This window comes from Procambarus clarkii, chromosome 28 (assembly GCF_040958095.1).
Source record: "Procambarus clarkii isolate CNS0578487 chromosome 28, FALCON_Pclarkii_2.0, whole genome shotgun sequence".
Lineage (NCBI taxonomy): Eukaryota > Metazoa > Arthropoda > Malacostraca > Decapoda > Cambaridae > Procambarus > Procambarus clarkii.
The window spans coordinates 9,341,047-9,362,339 of NC_091177.1; the positions used below are offsets into that span (position 1 = coordinate 9,341,047).

General features: G+C 35.4%; 1 protein-coding gene across 14 annotated transcripts in view; it reads right to left on the reverse strand.

The window, feature by feature from the left end:
- Positions 1 to 21,293, reverse strand: part of Calx (sodium/calcium exchanger 3) — a 238,772-nt gene that overhangs the window by 14,017 nt on the left and 203,462 nt on the right. For 6 of the 14 annotated variants that reach the window (XM_045737342.2, XM_045737345.2, XM_045737344.2 and 3 more), the window contains exons 3-5: positions 16,616 to 16,752; positions 10,258 to 10,357; positions 3,772 to 3,897 (exon numbers count right to left, since the gene is read on the reverse strand). In XM_045737342.2, the coding sequence (XP_045593298.2) occupies positions 3,772 to 3,897; positions 10,258 to 10,357; positions 16,616 to 16,752 (363 nt within the window). The remainder of the gene's footprint in view (positions 1 to 3,771; positions 3,898 to 10,257; positions 10,358 to 16,615; positions 16,753 to 21,293) is intronic. The other 8 variants (XM_045737343.2, XM_045737347.2, XM_045737346.2 and 5 more) reach the window with 3 other exon arrangements.

A 21,293-nucleotide genomic window follows, 5' to 3' on the forward strand; every position in this document is an offset into this window, starting at 1 on the left:
GAGAATATATTATGGGAATTGAAATATTTTGCTGTTTGATCGTCAGGTGATTTAATTGAAAAATTCATCAGAAAATCAGGAAAGCAAACTGTTGTCCAATGGATGTTCCTGATCTGTTGAAGGGCTGCTCATGACAAGTCTAAGGGCTGATTTTGCTCAGTTCAAGGGCTGATCATAACCACTCTGAGAACTGCTTCAAGCAAAACAACAAATTTGATAACGTTGACCAGACCACACACTAGAAGGTGAAGAGACGACGACGTTTCGGTCTATATTGTCTTCGGTCAAGACAATCGACTTGAGAATGGCCCAGGACGGACCGAAACGTCGTCGTCCCTTCACCTTCTAGTGTGTGGTCTGGTCAACATACTTTAGCCACGTTATTGTGACTCATCGCCTGCAAATTTGATAACCTTAATTTCCTCAGTACAGAAACTCAGTGTCACTGAAGCTGTTACTTATAAGATTGCTGTGTACATAAATTTCCCCGTAGTGCATGGAATTTATTTTGCATCGATCAAACGGTGGATTCGATTCCAGGACAATAATATCATATTCCAACATAATGACAGAGAAGATCATAACTATAATTGGGACCCCTGTAAAAGGATTATTAATTTTCAAATGTAGTGAAACCCAATAATAATGAATTTTGTTATCACTCAGATTTAAGGTCAGAAATGTAAAGATGTTCAAAGGTCACTTTAGATGTGGATTACTGATCTTACATGATTAATGATCTTACATATTTAATTACTGATCTTCCATGCATGCTATAGCTATACCTTCATCTGACCATTACCCCACAGGTTAGCTTGTTCTCACCTCTATAGGATTAAATATCACACTTTGGTACATATAGACAATTGTAACCGTAATGGGTTTTTCACATACGTAAATTCATACGTGCATTAATACAAATATATATTCATATATACTTAACATTCATATTGGTGTATACTGGCAGCAGGTTTTCTTTCAAACATGTTTCATTGAATATGACCGCATATTCTGTATTTATTATTTTCTGGTTTAGGGCTTCTATCCCTCTAACTATTTTCTTAGCATCAGGGCTTAATTGGAATAGGAGTTCTCCAAAACTACAATCATCAGCAGATTTCCTAGAATTGATCAAATCTACCCAGCCCGATGGAATCATCGCTTCCCTGGACGTTGAATCCCTTTTTACCAACGTCCCAGTCGACACAACCATAGGAATGATACTGGACAGAGTATACAGAGACGAGAGCACCCCCAAATTAGACATACCTGAGCCACACTTGAAAAGTCTTCTCGAAGCATGTACAAAGGAAGCCCCTTTCATCAGTCCACAAGGAGACATGTATTTACAAATAGACGGAGTAGCAATGGGCTCCCCCTTAGGAGTTTTATTTGCTAATTTTTATATGGGAACCATCGAAGATAGGGTCTTCAGTAGCAGACAAAAACCAACTGTATACTGCCGTTATGTAGATGACATATTCGTAATAGTAAAAGACTCAGATGAACTAATTGACCTAAAAAGACACCTAGAAAGAGAGTCAGTACTCCGATTTACACATGAAAATAGTGAAAATAACAGTCTGCCATTCTTGGATGTACTAATAACAAAAACAGGAACCTCTTTAAGCACCAACGTATATACCAAGCCCACCAACATAGGATTATGCCTGAACGGTAGAAGTGAGTGCCCCCAAAGATACAAAGCCAGTGTTCTCAATGCTTATATTCGTCGAGCGCTTACCCACTGCTCTGAATGGAGCAACGTGAGTAGAGAGTTTGAAAGAGTAACTCAGGTATTGGTGAACAACGGATATAGCAACGCGGAAATAAACGCTGCTATAAGAAGACACTTGGACCGTTGGTATAATTCAGAACCTAGAACAGAAACCACAACACCCCCAATAAAATTATATTACAAATCAACCATGCACAGTGAACATATAAAAGAGGAAAGAATAATGAAAGAAATAATCCGTAAAGGAGTAAAAAGCACTACTCCTAACCAAAACATAAACCTGATAATATTCTACAAAACCAAGAAGACTTCCGAACTCCTTATCAAAAACAGCCCGAAGCCGACGGAGAACCCTCTACAGCAGTCAAGCGTTGTATACATGTACACTTGCCCCCACGAAGGATGTAACCTTCAATGTAAGTACATAGGTATGACGTCGACCAAGCTGACGAGGCGTTTGACATGCCATCTTCAATCTGGTGCCCCTAAGAATCACATGAGACAAGCCCATGACATTACTCTAACAAGAGAAATGTTGAACAAGAATACTTGCATAATAGACAAAACCCAAGATTCAAGAAGATTACAAATTCTTGAGGCAATTCACATAAGAATAGAGCGACCTACCATGAACACCCAAATCACGGAACTATTTACTCTACCCACCATGAGAGTAAGGACAAGACAAGAACATATCGATGCCAACACAGAAGACAATGTCCAACATAACAGGCCAATTACACTGGATTAATCTTTGTGTTTAGATAGGAGATGCCTCGTATGGGCCAATACGCCTTCTGCAGCCCCTATGTTTATCCCTTATGTATCCCCCCATGTTTTTCACCTTCATTGTATTATCACCTGACCTAATACGGGTATAAAATCAACTAGTATTGTAAGATCTGTTCACTTGAGAATGAACCATGGAGGTTCGAAACGTCGTGCAAATTATACAAATAAGTGTAATACACTCTATAGTAAATCACTTCTTTTCTTCACCTTAAAAGTACGAAAATGAGTTTTGGAGAACTCCTATTCCAATTAAGCCCTGATGCTAAGAAAATAGTTAGAGGGATAGAAGCCCTAAACCAGAAAATAATAAATACAGAATATGCGGTCATATTCAATGAAACATGTTTAACATTCATATATACACAAATGCATTCCAAGAATACATACATACACAAAACTCTATCACACATACAACCTAAACATATACATACGGGAAACAATATGGAGCAAGAAACAATAGTTTCGAGTGCCATTTAGTATTGGTAGTGAGGAAGTATGTTGAAGCGTCCCAATATGTGTATTACCTTCATGTGTGTGTTTTTTCCACAACACTGACTTTGTTCCACACACATTAATCTCTTCCACACACGCTCATTCGTTCCACACGTGTACTTATTTCTTCCACACATATATTTATTTGTTCCACACACATGCATTCATTTGTTCCACGCATATATTGATTTGTAATAGGCATATACATATTTGTCCCACATGCATATATGCGTATTCCACATATATAGTTATTTGTTCCACGTACACGTGTTTATTTGTTCCACACATATCTTTTTCTATAATAGATACACATGTATTTATTTGTTTCACACATATACTTATTTGATACACACACACACACACACACACCCCTACTAGCTCCAACCATATTTACATTTTCAGACACCGAAAGTATATTTTTAGTTGTATTAAATCTACTACCTTCAAAAATAACCCAAATATTATACCGTCAGCATTTCCAAAACTACATATGGAGCACAGGAGATGAAATCTGAGGAAAAACTTACATTAGAGAAATGTTATATCATTTATCTACAAATATGACGAAACTTGGAAAACCTTTTTTTTACTGACAATTTCTGATATCAGATTTGTTTAAGTGCTACACCAATATATATATATATATATATATAGGTTGAATAATAATATAATAAAATATTCTTATTATATTCTCTTTAGATGAGACGGTGTGAGTAGTGTAATGAAGACAAAACCGAAGTTTTTCTTACCAGTGGGCGGCACAAAGGCGAAGAGCACCTTCCAAAAGACGGTGATGAAGTGCATCACATAATCCATGCAGGAGGGCAGCTTCTCCTCTCCTCCTTCTTCATCCTCGTCGTCATCTCCTTCTTCGCCTACAGGAAGGAGCAGGCGGGAGTTATAGTTATGCTCGCGCGAAGGTACAGTAAAGGGGGTAAATTCAGCGTTACATTAATGAATGTAGACTAATGAGTATTAGTGTATATGAGGATAGTGATGAGTTATGAGTGGGTCTCAGGGAGGTTTGAGTCTAGATATGATGCGTTGGTACACAAAATGAGTCATGAATTTCCTGACATTTGTCTCATATGGTACGTGCCAAATGAAATATAAATTTGTGATTTATTTATTATGAGCTTGAAAATGTATTAGTGAAAATCTTACAAGATAGAATTTTTTTTTCAACCTATAAGCGATATTTTTCTTGCTTTATCATTCAGAATATTTCTCATATGCCCAAGAAACGAATATTAAATATACTTAGGGTCACGTGCATATTTAGTAAAAATCTAAAATCAAAAACAAAAAATCGTAAAACATTTGTCCTGAAAAAAAAGATCAATCTGAGATATTCACATATAGTAACTTTCTCGCCACGTTAACCAAAGACTAAAAACAACAGCAGAGTCACAATAAAAATTATAAATAACAGAGATGACAATCACATAACAATAACACCAAATCACAACAAACAACACAGAGGAAGGTGAGTCCACGGAAGTGCTTATAACTTTAGGTAAACATACCAGTTGAGGGAATGATTTAGAAGTGAGAGTTCTGTTAATATAGTTATCAATTACAAATGTGAATTAAATCATGATTATTGATGGCCATAACTCCACACACATTAGAAAATGAAGAAACGACTAGGTTTTGGGGTCGTCCTGGACCATTATCAAGTCGTGTTTGGAAATTTGAAACCAAAGGATAGATAATTAACTGAATAAAAAAAAGGTAGAAATAATCAATAAATTCAATAAAGTTAGAAAAATTCAATAAATTAAATGAAGTTAGAAAATTAAATAAATAAAATATTTGAACAAATAAATAAATACAATAAAGTTAGAAAACTTAAATAAATAAAACAAAGTAAGAAAAATTAAATACATAAAATAAAGTTAGAAAATAAATAAATAAAATAAAGTTAGCGAAACTAAATAAATAAAATAAAGTTAGAAAAAATAAATAAATAAAATAAAATTAGTAAAAATTAAATAAATAAAATAACGCTAGAAAAATTAAATAAAGTTAGAAAACTTAACTTAAAAATATAAATAAGCATTAAAAAGGCATAAAAACAGGTGTTACAAATATTACACATGATACAATATATATTACATCGGACAAAGCGGGAATAAAACTCTTACAAAGACACAGTAAGGATGAGTCTCAAGAAGACACAATGGGGGGATACAAATTTTACAAATAACGCATTAGAGAGGTGTTAGTTGGACAGTGCAATAAATGAGTACATTTACTACAAAGACAACACGAGAGGGCTGCATGTGTATATGTATATATATACATTGCATGTGTAAAGTGCAGTTACAGGCAATGTACTCTGAGGTCGACAATTTCCAAGATAGATACATAATTACAAGGAACAAGCACACTGTTTTCCAAATATACTGTATTATTAAGTACGCGACAGTGAACAAAAGAGATTCATGATATTTGTGGGGTTTAGGAAAGAATTGCATGGCCTGTAGGCTTACTATGGGAAAATATTAAAGTCTTACGGTGGGATCAAACCCACGTACCTGTACTCTCCAAGCACACGCATTGCCGACTAAACTATATGAGTGTACCCCTGAGGTCAAGAGACGCGGATTAAATCCCACAGTATGGGTTCAACATTTTCCCATGTGATGCATATATGTTCAACATATATGCTTCACATTCTTCTAATGTAACAGTGGGTTTACTACATGATGGTGAGGGGGATTTTGGAAACAACATCACTACTCATATTGTTGTAATCAGAAATATTATAATACAAAGAAATATCACACTACTTCTCTATTTCCACTCGCTAATAAAATCCCTTTAGACTCTATCATGAAATGCACTTCAGTCAAGCAAACATAATTCTACACAGTGGCAAAATATCTCCCAAAAAATATATTGTGTTCTTTAACAATGGGAGTCCAACTTATTGGATTTTTCAATTTTTTATACTGCTTCAGGTTCAACAGGGTTCAACATCTCTAAAGTATTACCGAGAAAGCAGGCACTCAAATTTCTACAAAACATTGTAATTTCTACAAAACAGGCACTTTACATTCTACAAAACTTCATGCTATGTCTGAACAGCCAGATCGTATAGCAAACTATACATTATTTTACAGGTCAAACTGGTACCTACCATACGTTTGAGCAAATGGTTGCATGAAGAAAAAGTACATGACATGAGCATAATTCTACCATGCAAATAATGGAAACTCCTGCATTGGATCCAAACAGCAGTTTATGCCCCACTACATATCCTAGATACAGACACACATCAAACAACATCATATGAAAAAGAATATGATTCAAGTATGTATCCTTTGTTACATATGATGAGAGCAATGACAAAACAGCCGCTATTGCTTAAAAAAAAATACAAAAATAAAAACAATGATAATAATATTAATGAAATATAAAAACGGTTCTCCTCTTAATTCCACACATGACGAGTGGCTGTAAGCAAAATAAAAAGTTCAGGAAACAGCCTGCTTAGTGGCGTATTGTGCAAGCAACAAAGCAACAAGCAGGAGCACAGGCCGCCACACACCTCATACTCCCTTCACCTACCATTGGGAAGCAACGGGCAGCAAGAACAGTAGTTGGTAGAGAAGGAAGGGCTTAGTTAGCTTTTTTTTATTCTAAACACTTAAACTCCTCAGAATCAAGTAAATCACTATCTCTGTTTATATATTATACATGTACATACATATTAAACATTAGTTAAATGAGTATCATATTCGTATCCAATATTTCATGATTCATCAGAGCAAAGTAGAATGTTTCTACTTTGTTTTAACTTTGAATGTTTCCACTACTTCATTCTACTTAGCTCCGATGAAGGCGAATTAGCCGAAAACGCGTTAAGCATTCTCTATTTTTCACATGTGGTTTTTCCGCATACTTGGATTTTTGATCATAATGATCACAATGTTTTTGTGATCATTGTTACATATATGTTTTGTGTGTGTGTGTGTAAAATACTGGATATGTATATGGTACACATCCAATTAATTTTGAAATCATCTTTTTTCCTATTCTCTGATAGACTGTGAAGACAATTTTTAGTAAATTATTTATGAATAACATTATATAAATTATAATTTCCAGAAATAACATAATATATCAGTTGTGTCTATTTACAAGGTACTATATTATTTCCCGGGTTTATGTAAACGTGTATTTGTTGCTCAGTTTGAGTGATGCTGTGAATGTGTTAATAGCCTGTTATTGTGTATGTATATATGTATGAGTTTGTGTGTGTGTGTGTGTGTGTGTGTGTGTGTGTGTGTGTGTGTGTGTGTGTGTGTGTGTGTGTGTGTGTGGTGGGAGGAGCATCAGCATGCACCCACCACTGGGGCTAACGAAGCCTCACTAGGCTATTCTCAGCACTAGCTAGGCTTCATGTCTGCTCTCTCTCTGGTCGTGGGGCCAGTAGCTATCTCCCTCTTCCTCTCCTTTACTTTCAATGCATTTAATATTTTCTGGCTGGCTTCCTTATTACTTCATGCCTTTATGGAAGAATATATGCATGCCCCCTTAAATAAAGGATGATATTTTTATTTTATTCTTTGAATATATCAAACTATTTTTATGTTATCTTTCTTAACAGAAAATATGTAAAATTAAGAACAAATGTTAATAAAAATTAATTGAAAATAAATATAATCGCTTATAATTTTTGGTGACATTAACAGGAAATCACAGTTGTTTGGTATCAAGTAAATTTCGACTCGGTTGCAAATGTACAGTTGCAAAAAACTGCATAAAAAGCAACAGCATTGTTTGCTTTAATTAATGAACTATGTTCAGGACTAACGTATTCTTGCTCATTAGTTAGTGAGCTCTTATAGTCCTTTTGGGAAACCATCGTTTATTAGTGGAAACTATGGGAAATAAACGAAACTATAGCAACTTCTCTTTGTATATCAAATATCTAATAGTTCTGAACTATGCTCACGACTATAGTATACCTGCTAACTGGTTAGTACAACATAGTGCCATTAGTTATCCTAATAACTCTATTCATTGTCCTAATAACGTTTGAAAACGACTTATACATATATATATTTTAAAATTTTAGTTTGTAATCTTAGGCAGCTGATTTTAGGCTATTATATTTCAGACTACATGAACTCAATGAAAGAGGGCTAAGAAAGTAAGTAACTTACTTACTTTTAAGTAACTTTACCTTTAAGTAACATAACTCCTTATAACAAAGAAGTATAACCCTTTTGTTATACTCACAAGTAACAATTAGATTCAATATCGAAAACTGAATTCCAAATAGCACTTGAATTCACCTTCCACACGTGTCTGATTGTAGTGTGTAAGTTAGAATTCCATACGATCTTCTAATAGCGATACTACCTATGCTCACTATGAGTCACTTTAACGTGGCTGTAGATATGATGACCAAAACAAACATCGAAAAATGAAAAAACGACAACGTTTCAGTCCATCCTGGACCCATTACCCGACTTGATAATAGACCAGAACGGATCGAAACATCGTCGTCTCTTAATTTTCTGATGTGTGGTTTGGTCATCATAATACTTTTAATAAAAAATTTGGTCAGTCGTGCAAAAATGTACTGATGGAACCCAAAATAGTCCACATTTTGAATTGTTGAATGAACTCAATTTGTTGAATGAACTCAATTTGTTGAATGAACTCAATTTGTTGAATGAACTCAATTTGTTAAATGAACTCAATTTGTTGAATGAATTTGTTGAATGAATTTGTTGAATGAACTCAATTTGTTGAATGAATTTGTTGAATGAACTCAATTTGTTGAATGAATTTGTTGAATGAACTCAATTTGTTGAATGAATTTGTTGAATGAACTCAATTTGTTGAATGAATTTGTTGAATGAACTCAATTTGTTGAATGAATTTGTTGAATGAACTCAATTTGTTGAATGAACTCAATTTGTTGAATGAATTTGTTGAATGAACTCAATTTGTTGAATGGCCTACTACAAAAGTGGAAAGTAACTAGCGAACCAGCCTAACCTACCCAAGACGTAAACAAACACGACAAGGCCTAAAATACGCTATATTAAACCTAATATAGTACAAGTATTCCTATACTAGGGCTAGAAATTCTTAAGTTTTTTGCCCTCCACAAAATTCACTGCAAAATACGAGAGCAGTGTTTGCTGCAACAGTCCATTTTTGTACGTTCAAGCAAACAGTTGTTATAAGTACAGTATTATAAGAGTGGGTTGTAGAATTAGCCATACCGCGGCCATCTTCCCGGTGAGCAAGTTGTCTTACAAGGAACTGAACAGAGCTTATACCAGCAAGGGTTAAGAGACCATTCTATGGTGCTGATTGGAGGAACGATTGGAGAGAGAACGATTGGCTGATTGGAAAGTATTCTCCAAAACGTAAGGTTGTGAGACCTCTGTCTGAGGAAAACACACCGCTGAGTCCACTACACTTAGTAACCAGAGTCCAAATTCACGAAGCATTTACGCAAGTACTTACGAACGTGTACATCTCTCCTCAATCTTTGACGGCTTTGGTTACATATATTAAACAGTTTACAAGCATGAAAACGTCCCAATCAACTGTTGTTATTGTTATAAACAGCCTCCTGGTGCTTCGGAGCTCATTAACTGTTTAATAATTGTAAACAAAGCCGCCAAAAGTTGAGAAAAGCTGTACAGGTTCGTAAGTGCTTACCTAACTGCTTCGTGAATCTGGCCCCAGCTAGTCCACTGCTGAACCCACTACACGTAGTAACCAGTGATAATGCACTCAACATGTGCTAGAAATACGTTAATCATTCATTTACATTCTGTATTTAAGGTGCTAGTATTAATGTCTATATGATATTCCTAAATATAAATCACCTTGCTGAATGACGACACTGAACAAAAAGATAGTCATGAAAATATGATTTAGCTCTTCTGAAAATGCTTTAACATCAAACTGCATAAATTTGAATTGAAATTTACAAATGAAGAAATTCTGTAATTGGAAGCGATTATTTGCAACAGCATCAGGCGTTAGGCAATTAAACCCATTCTAAAACAGCAAATAATGTTAGTTGAGACGAAATTAGCAATAGCCTTCAACAGTCTTCTGTACGCGTTCTGAAAGAGGAAATATTAGCCGGTGAATATTAAAAGGGGGTTAAAGAGGGGGTTGAGGGGGTTAAAACCCCCTCAAACCCCCTTTGTGAGTGGTTAAAAGGGTTAAAACCAGGAAAATGAGCTTACCAGCTTGTACGGTGATTGCCTCGGTAAACTGCTCTTTCCAGGAGGAGGAGCCAACGAGCATGGAGGCGTTAGCCTTCTTCACCAGCTTGTCCACCATGTTCTGAAGGGAGAGGACATCGTGTTACTGCCGCCTTCCTGATGTCGCCTGATTCACGCTCCTTATGGCAAGGCTATAATAGATGTTTGTCACTGTTTAGTCATCATTCTTGTAACGATATCAGAACTGAGGAGACTCAAAATAATGTTCTGTCTGTTTAATGCTGTTCGACCTTAGCATCTTCCCTACTGGGTCACTTACAAGGGAGCCAAGCGGTCCAAGTATAAACAGTAATGGCCATTATGTCTTACAGAGAAATTGATTTGTTTTTATTCTGAAAGCGGCGTTGAAGTTATTTAGGATTTCTATGGTGGTACGTACCCAGTAGCTGTCAGATCTACTAATGATTTGCCAAAATATATATATAAAAAGCAATTCATATATGGTGTCTTGGAGTTGCTGTACACGGGGTAGATAAGATGAATATTTTCTATGAGCAAGACTTGTCTAAGGCCACCAATACTGATTGCCATGAAGCAACAGAAGCAAGGGGTTGAGAGCTCATTTGGTACCTCAGTGTTGTCTGAAACAGTTATGGGAGAGCTACCACTACACTGCAACCAAGGGTTTACACTGCATAATTAAGCTCTATCACTTCATGAACTGATGAGTGTACAGTGATGATTTTCTTTACAACATGAAGTATAAGTTGACCAGATCACACACTAGAAAATGAAGGGACGACGACGTTTCGGTCCGTCCTGGACCATTCTCAAGTCGATTGCGACGGTCCAGAACGAACCAGGACGGACCGAAACGTCGTCGTCCCTTCACTTTCTAGTGTGTGGTCTGGTCAACATATTTCAGCCACGTTATTGTGACTCATCGTCAGCATATGTAGTATAACCTTGTTATAACCTTAGAAACGATCATATTTTTTCCGTGTCAAGTAATTTGGAATATTATTTAATGGTCACAGTAAAGATCTAGACAGGAATCATACTTTACTGTGATAAAAGCAGGAACTGTCCACTAGCTTTCCAATTACAGGCAAATGCTCTCCCACAGAATCGTTAAGGCTGAGTCACACATGCGTTTACACCCAGAAACTGGACCTTAACGACAGAAGTGATTATTTCACTGCAACACTCATTTTTAACGACGAATTCAACGATGGCCTTCACACTTTGATAAATAATTTACAAATAATTATCGAGAATTAGTCTTCTTTGGCGTCTCGAATTTCTTAATCTGTTCGCATCATTGGAAAACCTGTCTCACGGCCTACCTGTGTCTGGGTTAGTTCTCAGACCTGACTTTTTTTTAATCCCTTTATGCATTTGGCAACACAAACCCATCAATCATCATTATATACACTTTGGTGTATATCTATAAATAATTCATTCTTTTATACCTATAGATATTAGTATGTATACTTATAGATTTTGCTGTGTACCAACATATACTGGTGTATATCAATATATATCCAGTATCTACCTCTATGTTTTACCTCGAAAAGGATTCATAGTATCGTAAACTAGAATATACGTAGATCAACACTTATATACACGAATGTTTCAATATTTTTTACTCCTTATTGGCAACATTGAATACTATTTGACTCATTGTATCTGTGAACCTTAATATGATACAGTAGTATAAAGTGTATGTGTGTATATATATATACATATATATATATATATATATATATATATATATATATATATATATATATATATATATATATATATATATATATATATATATATATATATATGCGAACAAGCCTGAATGGTCCCCAGGACAATATGCAACTGAAAACTCACACCCCAGAAGTGACTCGAACCCATACTCCCAGGAGCAACGCAACTGGTATGTACAAGACGCCTTAATCCACTTGACCATCACGACCGGACATAATGAGGTGATAGCCGAGGCTATTTGAACCACCCCACCGCCGGCACTCGGATAGTAATCTTGGGCATAGCATTTTACCAAATCACCTCATTCTTTGGGGCACACGTGAGGAACACAAATGCGAACAAGCCTGAATGGTCCCCAGGACAATATGCAACTGAAAACAAGTTTTCAGTTGCATATTGTCCTGGGGACCATTCAGGCTTGTTCGCATTTGTGTTCCTCACGTGTGCCCCAAAGAATGAGGTGATTTGGTAAAATGCTATGCCCAAGATTACTATCCAAGTGCCGGCGGTGGGGTGGTTCAAATAGCCTCGGCTATCACCTCATTATGTCCGGTCGTGATGGTCAAGTGGATTAAGGCGTCTTGTACATACCAGTTGCGTTGCTCCTGGGAGTATGGGTTCGAGTCACTTCTGGGGTGTGAGTTTTCAGTTATATATATATATATATATATATATATATATATATATATATATATATATATATATATATATATATGAGCGAGTATGCATAATTCAGAGCGTTATGCTAGTTGCAAAACTGGTGGGATTTGTTTACAAGTTAGTGGAGTGTACATTGTTTACAAGTTAGTGGAGTGTACATTGTTTACAAGTTAGTGGAGTGTACATTGTTTACAAGTTAGAAGAGTGTTCACCTGGTATTTCTTGTTTTGGGCTTGTCAGCTCTATTCTGTGAGTTTGTAAGGCCTCTTGTTGTTAGTAAGTTTGTCTGCTCTAATACTGTCATTAACTTTCTCAGCTCTGAAGCTAACACTATGTTTCTAATGTCCTTTGCTGTCAAAAATGTTGTCAGGTGTTCTGTTGTTAATTCGTCTGTTAGGTGTAATGCGGTAAGCACGTTTCTCACGACTCTTGCTGTCTATAAGTTTGACAGGTCCCCTGCTGTCAGCAACTTATATGTATGTATGAGTATGAGTAAGCTTGTCATCTATAATGCTGTCAATAAGTTCATCAAGTATCGTGCTGTCTATCAATATTATATATATATATATATATATATATATATATATATATATATATATATATATATATATATATATATATTGAGCTCCTGTCAATAAGCATATTATCCCTCCTGTAGTTTTCTTCCAAGAAAGTTTATCAGTAAATATTTTGTTTTTCCCCTAGGAATTGACTTGTTTAAGCAATCTTAAGAGGCGTTCTAAGACGATGGCAAGTTTGTGATTTTTTACTGAGTATATATGCTGAGAGGAAAGACTGGGTTTACTAAAAAATTACTCAAACTAATTTAAATACAACGGAAATATCTTTCACTGCTAAAGTCTATTTAATCTTAACTAAAACATTACATAAGTTAGTTAACTTGTCTATTTTTTTTCAAGAAATACAGGATTCTAATTCAACCAATTTTGCTTCTCTGTACTTGACACATTTCGCCTTTAATTATTACGTAAAATTAATATACCAAATGAGCTCTCACAAAGCATAGATGGCCGTGCGCCGCGGGCAGCTGGATCTACTACACATTTTACAAAAAAGTTACCGGTAAATTCCTTACAGAGAGATATTCATTGACCACGGAGTCCATCACTTTCTGCAAGGCGGTGAAATTTGATTGAATAATGGCCCCAGAAGCATAAATTATTAATATGATGTTGCGAAGGATGAAACGTGTCAAATGAGGGAGTGAGGGGATAGCTTTTTGGAAAACTGAACTGAATGCGCCAAAAAATTTCGAAAAAGGAATCTATTCACATGGTGATTTTTCAGGATATTCGATGCAAAAAAATATGGAGGTTGGGGTCATCAAGGGACACATCTTGTGGGCTGTTTGTATGAATATTAAGTTTCCTGTTTATCTTGTGTTTGTAAGTCATGGCTGACGAAGCTAAGCTCTTCATCTAAACTGCAGCGCAAAATTTTGCAACTAAGTGCATTTACCGGGTATATTCTGCCTTACTCAAGTTTAGTGGTGTGTGTGTGTGTGTGTATGTGTGTACTCACCTAATTGTACTCACCTAATTGTGCTTGCGGGGGTTGAGCTCTGGCTCTTTGGTCCCGCCTCTCAACCGTCAATCAACTGGTGTACAGATTCCTGAGCCTATTGGGCTCTATCATATCTACATTTGAAACTGTGAATGGAGTCAGCCTCCACCACATCACTTCCTAATGCATTCCATTTGCTAACTACTCTGACACTGAAAAAGTTCTTTCTAACGTCTCTGTGGCTCATTTGGGTACTCAGCTTCCACCTGTGTCCCCTTGTTCGCGTCCCACCAGTGTTGAAAAGTTCATCCTTGTTTACCCGGTCGATTCCCCTGAGGATTTTGTAGGTTGTGATCATGTCCCCCCTTACTCTTCTGTCTTCCAGTGTCGTGAGGTGCATTTCCCGCAGCCTTTCCTCATAACTCATGCCTCTTAGTTCTGTGTGTGTGTGTGTGTGTGTGTGTATGTGTGTGTGTGTGTGTGTGTGTGTGTGTGTGTGTGTGTGTGTGTGTGTGTGTGTGTGTGTGTGTACTCACCTATTTGTACTCACCTATTTGTACTTGCGGTGGTTGAGTTTTGGCTCTTTGTGTGTGTGTGTGTGTGTGTGTGTGTGTGTGTGTGTGTGTGTGTGTGTGTGTGTGTGTGTGTGTGTGTGTGTGTGTGTGTGTGTGTGTGTGTGTGCTTGCGTGTGTGTGTGTGTGTGTGTGTGTGTGTGTGTGAGTGCGCACGAGTATACGTCTTCTGTCTGTGACCATAGTGATAGTGCTTTGTATAACTCTTTACTGGTTTATATCGATTATACGACCCGTCTCTTATCTCATCAATATATACCTTCGTGAAAATGGTATTTATTTGTTAACTCAGTATCAGAATATCGAGAATCTAAATAATGCTAAATGTAAATAAACACATATACACACACACTATTCACCCCTTACCCTCGCAAGAACACACACGTGCATACAAACACACTTACATATACCTATACACCGGGAGAATTAATTTAGTAGTTTTTCAACAAATCCGGAATTTACGGGAATATGAAACAGGTAAAAAGTTTTGAATATTTAGGAATTGTGATCAATTATTCAAAAAAATAGGAATTTAAAATTGGTAAACAACTGGCTAAAAACAAGATGAATTATCTATTTCTTCACACCTGAACTGTATCATTAAATTGGAAAATGAGTGTGATTGTATAGTGTGATATGGCATAATAGACTGATGTCAGGTGATAGACTGTATCATGACGTCAGGTGACAGACTACATCATGACGTCAGATGACAGACTGCCGCCAGGTGACAAGATGATGTCAGGTGACAAACTGACGTCAGATAACGTGCTGAGGGGTAAAATAAGGGTAGCCATATAGAAAGCCAATATATAAACAAGGTAGTTCAGACAACTACTGACTTAAAAAGCTGTTAATAACACTGAATATTCAACAGGACTACCTACAATTATTGAAGCCGAGAAACCTATGCAAGTTTTAAATATAGGAAGAATTGCACTGTTCATTTCCACTCATGTCAAGAAACCGGTTAAGGACAAGGAAAAAATAACGTGAAATGACAGTATCAGGTCAGGTTACAAACTGAGATGAGGAATCAATATTATATGTGACATATTCAAATGAGATGGTATAGGTTGATTGATGATTGATGAGGATTAAGCCACTCAGAACAAAACGTTCCAAGTAGCACGGGCTATGGTGAGCCCGTAGTGGACTTACCTGGCACAGGCGCGGGACTGGTACTGTGTCAGGATGATGATGTTGTTGTTTTAGTATATATCACAGTAACTGTGTTACTGTGATATATAGGATGATACAAAGGTGACATTATAAGGTAGTAGAGTGAGGGTGTAGCAAACTGATATGACATGACGAGATAAAGCAAGGGTAAGTGATGAACAAAATAAACAAGATAACAAAAGCCAGATGTGCCATAAGGTGATAAACTAAAGTTATCTGACAATAACAGAGCTTACAAAACCAAAAGGAATGAGACAATAAATGAATGTGATATCAGGTACTCCTGATGATATCACATTGCTGACGAAACCTCGAACAATTAAAATTGAAAGATGAAATGATCAAGTGTTTCTTCACCCTCAAGATGGTAGAAGATATTTGCATAGAATGGAAAATATCCAAATAAAAATTAATAAGTCACAATGCTGTTGTGTTTAATGACATATATATATATATATATATATATATATATATATATATATATATATATATATATATATATATATATATATATATATATATATATATATATATATATATATACTTCTCACTCCAAAATACTCGCCCGAGTCGAAGCAGTGTCGTCTCTCGTCTCATTTCTGACACGAATGTTTACTGTGAGAGACAGACGCTTTCAGTACTGATTACTTCACTGAGGCAGAACAAAAATTCACACTAACCCGGTACTCCTTGTTTTCCTTGACCCTAATTTGGGTTCGAGTGGAGTTGCCGAGCTTAGGCTTGCCAAGGAGAGCGATTTTCTCTTCTTCAGTCAGTGCAGAGTCCTTGCTGGCGAACTCGAAGCCTAGTTCGTCGTCTGAAAGTATTGGGAGCGGGTAAGGTGATGGGTCACACTGAGAATTCTGGCACGGATGAATCGACTGCTTTGTGCGTAGAGGCTGGTAAACGTTCTAAGTGTATTCTGTGTAGAGGGTCATAAACTGTCTAAGTGTTTGCTGTTTTGGGTTAAGAGGGTTGTATTCCATCTTAGTGAATGGTGTTTTATGTATTGAGGGGTCGTAAACTATCTTCGTGTGTGTGTATGGGGTATTGTGTGTAGATTGTAAACCTTCTTAGTGTATTCTATTTTGTGTGATAAAGCTGGTAAACTATCTTTATTGTATTCTGTTTATGTATAGAGGCTTTGTGAAAGTTTGTGAGTATCCTTCTAGTTCCTAGAATATTTATTCATTTATTTAAATCTTATGTACTTCTTTCTGTTATTAATAACAATTTAAATTTGAATACAGTTAATGAGTAATTTGCTTTATATAAAAAATCTTTAAGCAGACAGGATCATGCTTTTTGATGTGTGATCACGATCAATCAGGATATCTTGATCTTAATAACCGGTACTAGCATTATAATTAATAATTACTGGTACATATATTATCCCTGATATTTTATAGCTTGATATTTTATTTGATACAAAAATTTTATAATTTGATATTTGATAATAGCTTGATATTTTAAAAGTCCCATATTAAAACAATTCCCGCACATTCTCTTGCATAAAACAGCCGAAGTCAACAGAGCCAGTTTTCTGTATATTATGTTCAATAACACCTCCGGATGTTCAACAACACCACAGAATGTTCAACAGCACCACAGAATGTTCAGCAAGCACTACAACTCAGCCATAGCCGAAGACGACAGCTATCAACAATTACTATATATACATATCTTCTATTACTCGTTTTTTGTAAATAATCAGCATTTGTGTTTATATCCTGCAACAAAATAGCAAAATGGACAAAAATTGGCAAAATCAGTGCTAAAGATGCAAAGCAGAAATTTTAATCTTTAACTGATTGACACAAATAGTTAAAAATATAAGAGTTAAATTATATAAACATATATGTTTAAAAGATCAAGTTAGACAAATAATGGGAAAAATATTGATAAAATATGCAATAATACTTTAAGAGTTAATTTGTATATTAAATGATCATTAGAGTAAACATTTCATCTGAACAATTCCAGCTGAACAATGAAAAATGTAACTTAAATGGAAAAAATATATATCCTATTGTTAGTTAAGAAGATAGAGACACAGAGAGCATACAGAGAGCATACAAGGGACAAACCAATGAATACCACAGAACACCAAAGCAAACAGGATTAGTTAAAGTATACAAGGGGGCAGGATGCAGCTACCTAAGTCATAATCAAAATATTCTACAAGGTAGTTCATACTGTCTTTGAGATCATGAACCTCTATGGCAATATACCTTTTCGCAATCTTCTCTTTCTGATCTTTTTCACTGGAGGTTCTGCATGAAATTATATGTAAAAATAGGGGCATAAAATAACTTGTGAACTGAAAGTATGACTGATACAAATCATTCTAAATTACATACAAAAAATCAGTATTTGTATACTGAGGATATGTGCGGTGAATAGGCAGATTTGGAAGAGGTGTTTTATCATGCAAGCTTGAACTGCCTCTACTCTCGTTCATATCTGCTGCTCTGGGAAGAAGATTTTGCATGATTTTGTGATTAATTATAAAATCTGTATTAAATAAAGATTTTGCATGATTTTGTGATTAATTATAAAATCTGTATTAAATAAAGATTTTGCATGATTTTGTGATTAATTATAAAATCTGTATTAAATAAAGATTTTGCATGATTTTGTGATTAATTATAAAATCTGTATTAAATAAAGATTTTGCATGATTTTGTGATTAATTATAAAATCTGTATTAAATAAAGATTTTGCATGATTTTGTGATTAATTTTAAAATCTGTATTAAATAATCTCCAACGTAAATCTTCGTCTCAAGATTTCAGCTACAAACAAGACACACCCAAAACTACTTAACTACCGGCTCAGTACTGGGTAGTTTGAATATCTCTAATCATGCCGACCCAATTGTACTTAGGGTTAAAAAACTTTTTTTTATATTCTTTCATGAATGTTAAACCCTCTTGCATACATCCAGAACACTGACATCTCTGACCTCACCAATCTGTTTAATAATGATTATGAAGTCAACTTAATGGCCTTAACAAGCTTCAGTAAACACAGAGTGATCATATATTGGTGAGTAGAAAGAGTAGGGCTCAACCTTGCTTCAGTTTAGGGACTGATGATTAGCAACACCTAGAGAGGGATGAATGAGTGTCTACACCCTTAGCAAAACCAGGCTGCATTGAAGGTTGCATGATCAGGGCATATTGAGGGTTGCACACCTATGTTGCACTGGAAGGGGGGGTACATCCAAGGTATACTGCTGGTTGGCTCACCCCCCAGGGTATACTATGTGTTTACACACTCAGAGTATAATGTGGGTTGAGCCAATCAGCATTGTCATTCCAAGCAACACCTTTTAGACTATTGCGAAGCTTGCCTCTTGCAAACTATTGCTTCCTCAGTGTGTTTCGTCCAGTTCAAGGACGGTCCAACACCTGATGACACTTCAACAGTTTCAAAGTCTATAAAAACAAATAAAATATTACATTTATTCTGCAAGAGGACAATGCTTCGCTGGAGTCTTCGTTGCTCTGCAGACAGACCAACTAGCAACGAGTGAAGTGTTCGTACCATCTGACTCGAATTAGGTCATTCATCTATCCTTTAACAAAGCAAGAATTTTTTTTAAAATTCCAGCTTTGAAAGATTGATCATTAATGTTAACGAATCAATTGCGATTCGTAGGAATTACCTTCAATGTTAACAATTCCTCAACACACAAGTTAGATGGTAAGACAATTTACACCAGTTTACCAACAGCTTATTTACACAATATCAAAAGATCATTCGAGGAGAGTACAGATCCCAACTCGGGAGGGAAAGGGGAGAAGGAATATGAACTTCAAATTACCACGATGCAGTGGGAAGGGGGTACCGCTTGCAAAGGTTCACAATATGCAAGTGCATGAACAACTTGACTACAGAACTACGAGTGTGGGAGAAGGTTACAAACTACCAGCAAGCGACATTCTTCATTCATCGCTCAAACGAAGACCACGGGCCACTTACATCGATGGGAAACAGGCGATACCAATTTGGATTTATTTATACACAGGGCGAGGAGGAGAAGAGAGTGGAAAAAACCATTAGATCATATACAGCTAAAATATAAATTGCTTCTAGAGTGATGAGGGGTCATATAATTAGGTTATAATTGCTAAAGGACTTAAGCTCCGGTAGTCAGACGCCAAACAAGTGTGACATTACTGACTCTAGACCTGACTGTGCCTTCTCTGACAAGCAAACAGGGTGAACTAGAAGCAGGGGGGGGGAGGGTGTTACAGAAGACTATTGAAGTTGGGGAAAAGTATATCTAAAGAAATGATTTAAAAAAACTAAATCCATTAAAATCTACACTGCAAATAGGGTGACACCTACGTAGAATAAACCATTTCAGTGCATGAGAAGCAAGTGGGGGGCTTAAAAATGATTTTGTGACTTATTAATAGCTTTTATAGCTGTCATTAATTACAATAAAACTAAGGGAAAATTCTAATGTAAGATAAAAAAGAAGAGATGCGTCATGTTAGTCTTGAAATTATTTGACACAATTGGGATTCAGACACACTTGAAATTATGTGACATTGTTGAGTAGAGAACGTGGTCCTTCTCTAACCTGATGAGGCATCTCCCTTGTTGTATACAACATACATAATGTGAATAACATAATATATATATATATATATATATATATATATATATATATATATATATATATATATATATATATATATATATATATATATATATATATATATATATATATATATATGACTAGGAAACTAGAAGATGGCAGGCAACGTAGTCACTGAAAAGATAGTCAACATATCATTTCCTAGCAAATATATACTCCATCACAACATATTCCTAATATTAATTTTATTCTAGACAAGGGACCATTAAATTATATTTTGACAGGAAGCATTTTAATTGTACTTATTAAGTGCGTTAACCTTCATAATATTTAATGAGAAATTCTTCTAATTCAATCCAAAAATGTTTCTTTTTGAAAAGAACGTTTTTGGTCATATTAGATATTTAAAAGCAAATTAGCTTTGTTAATTATTAATATTTTTAGACTAACTTGTTAATACATGAAACGATATTAATAGCGAATGTAAATGAGACCTGTAACAAAATATATATATATTATATATATATATATATATTATATATATATATATATATATATATATATATATATATGTATATATATATATATATATATATATATATATATATATATATATTATTTACCTATGACTGAGCATTTCATAAAATTAAGATAGACATCTATAAAAGTTGAAAATTGCACAGAAGAACATATTAAACTGTTTTGTGCATTTGTAAGGAAAATTAATGTAAACTAAATTATTTTCA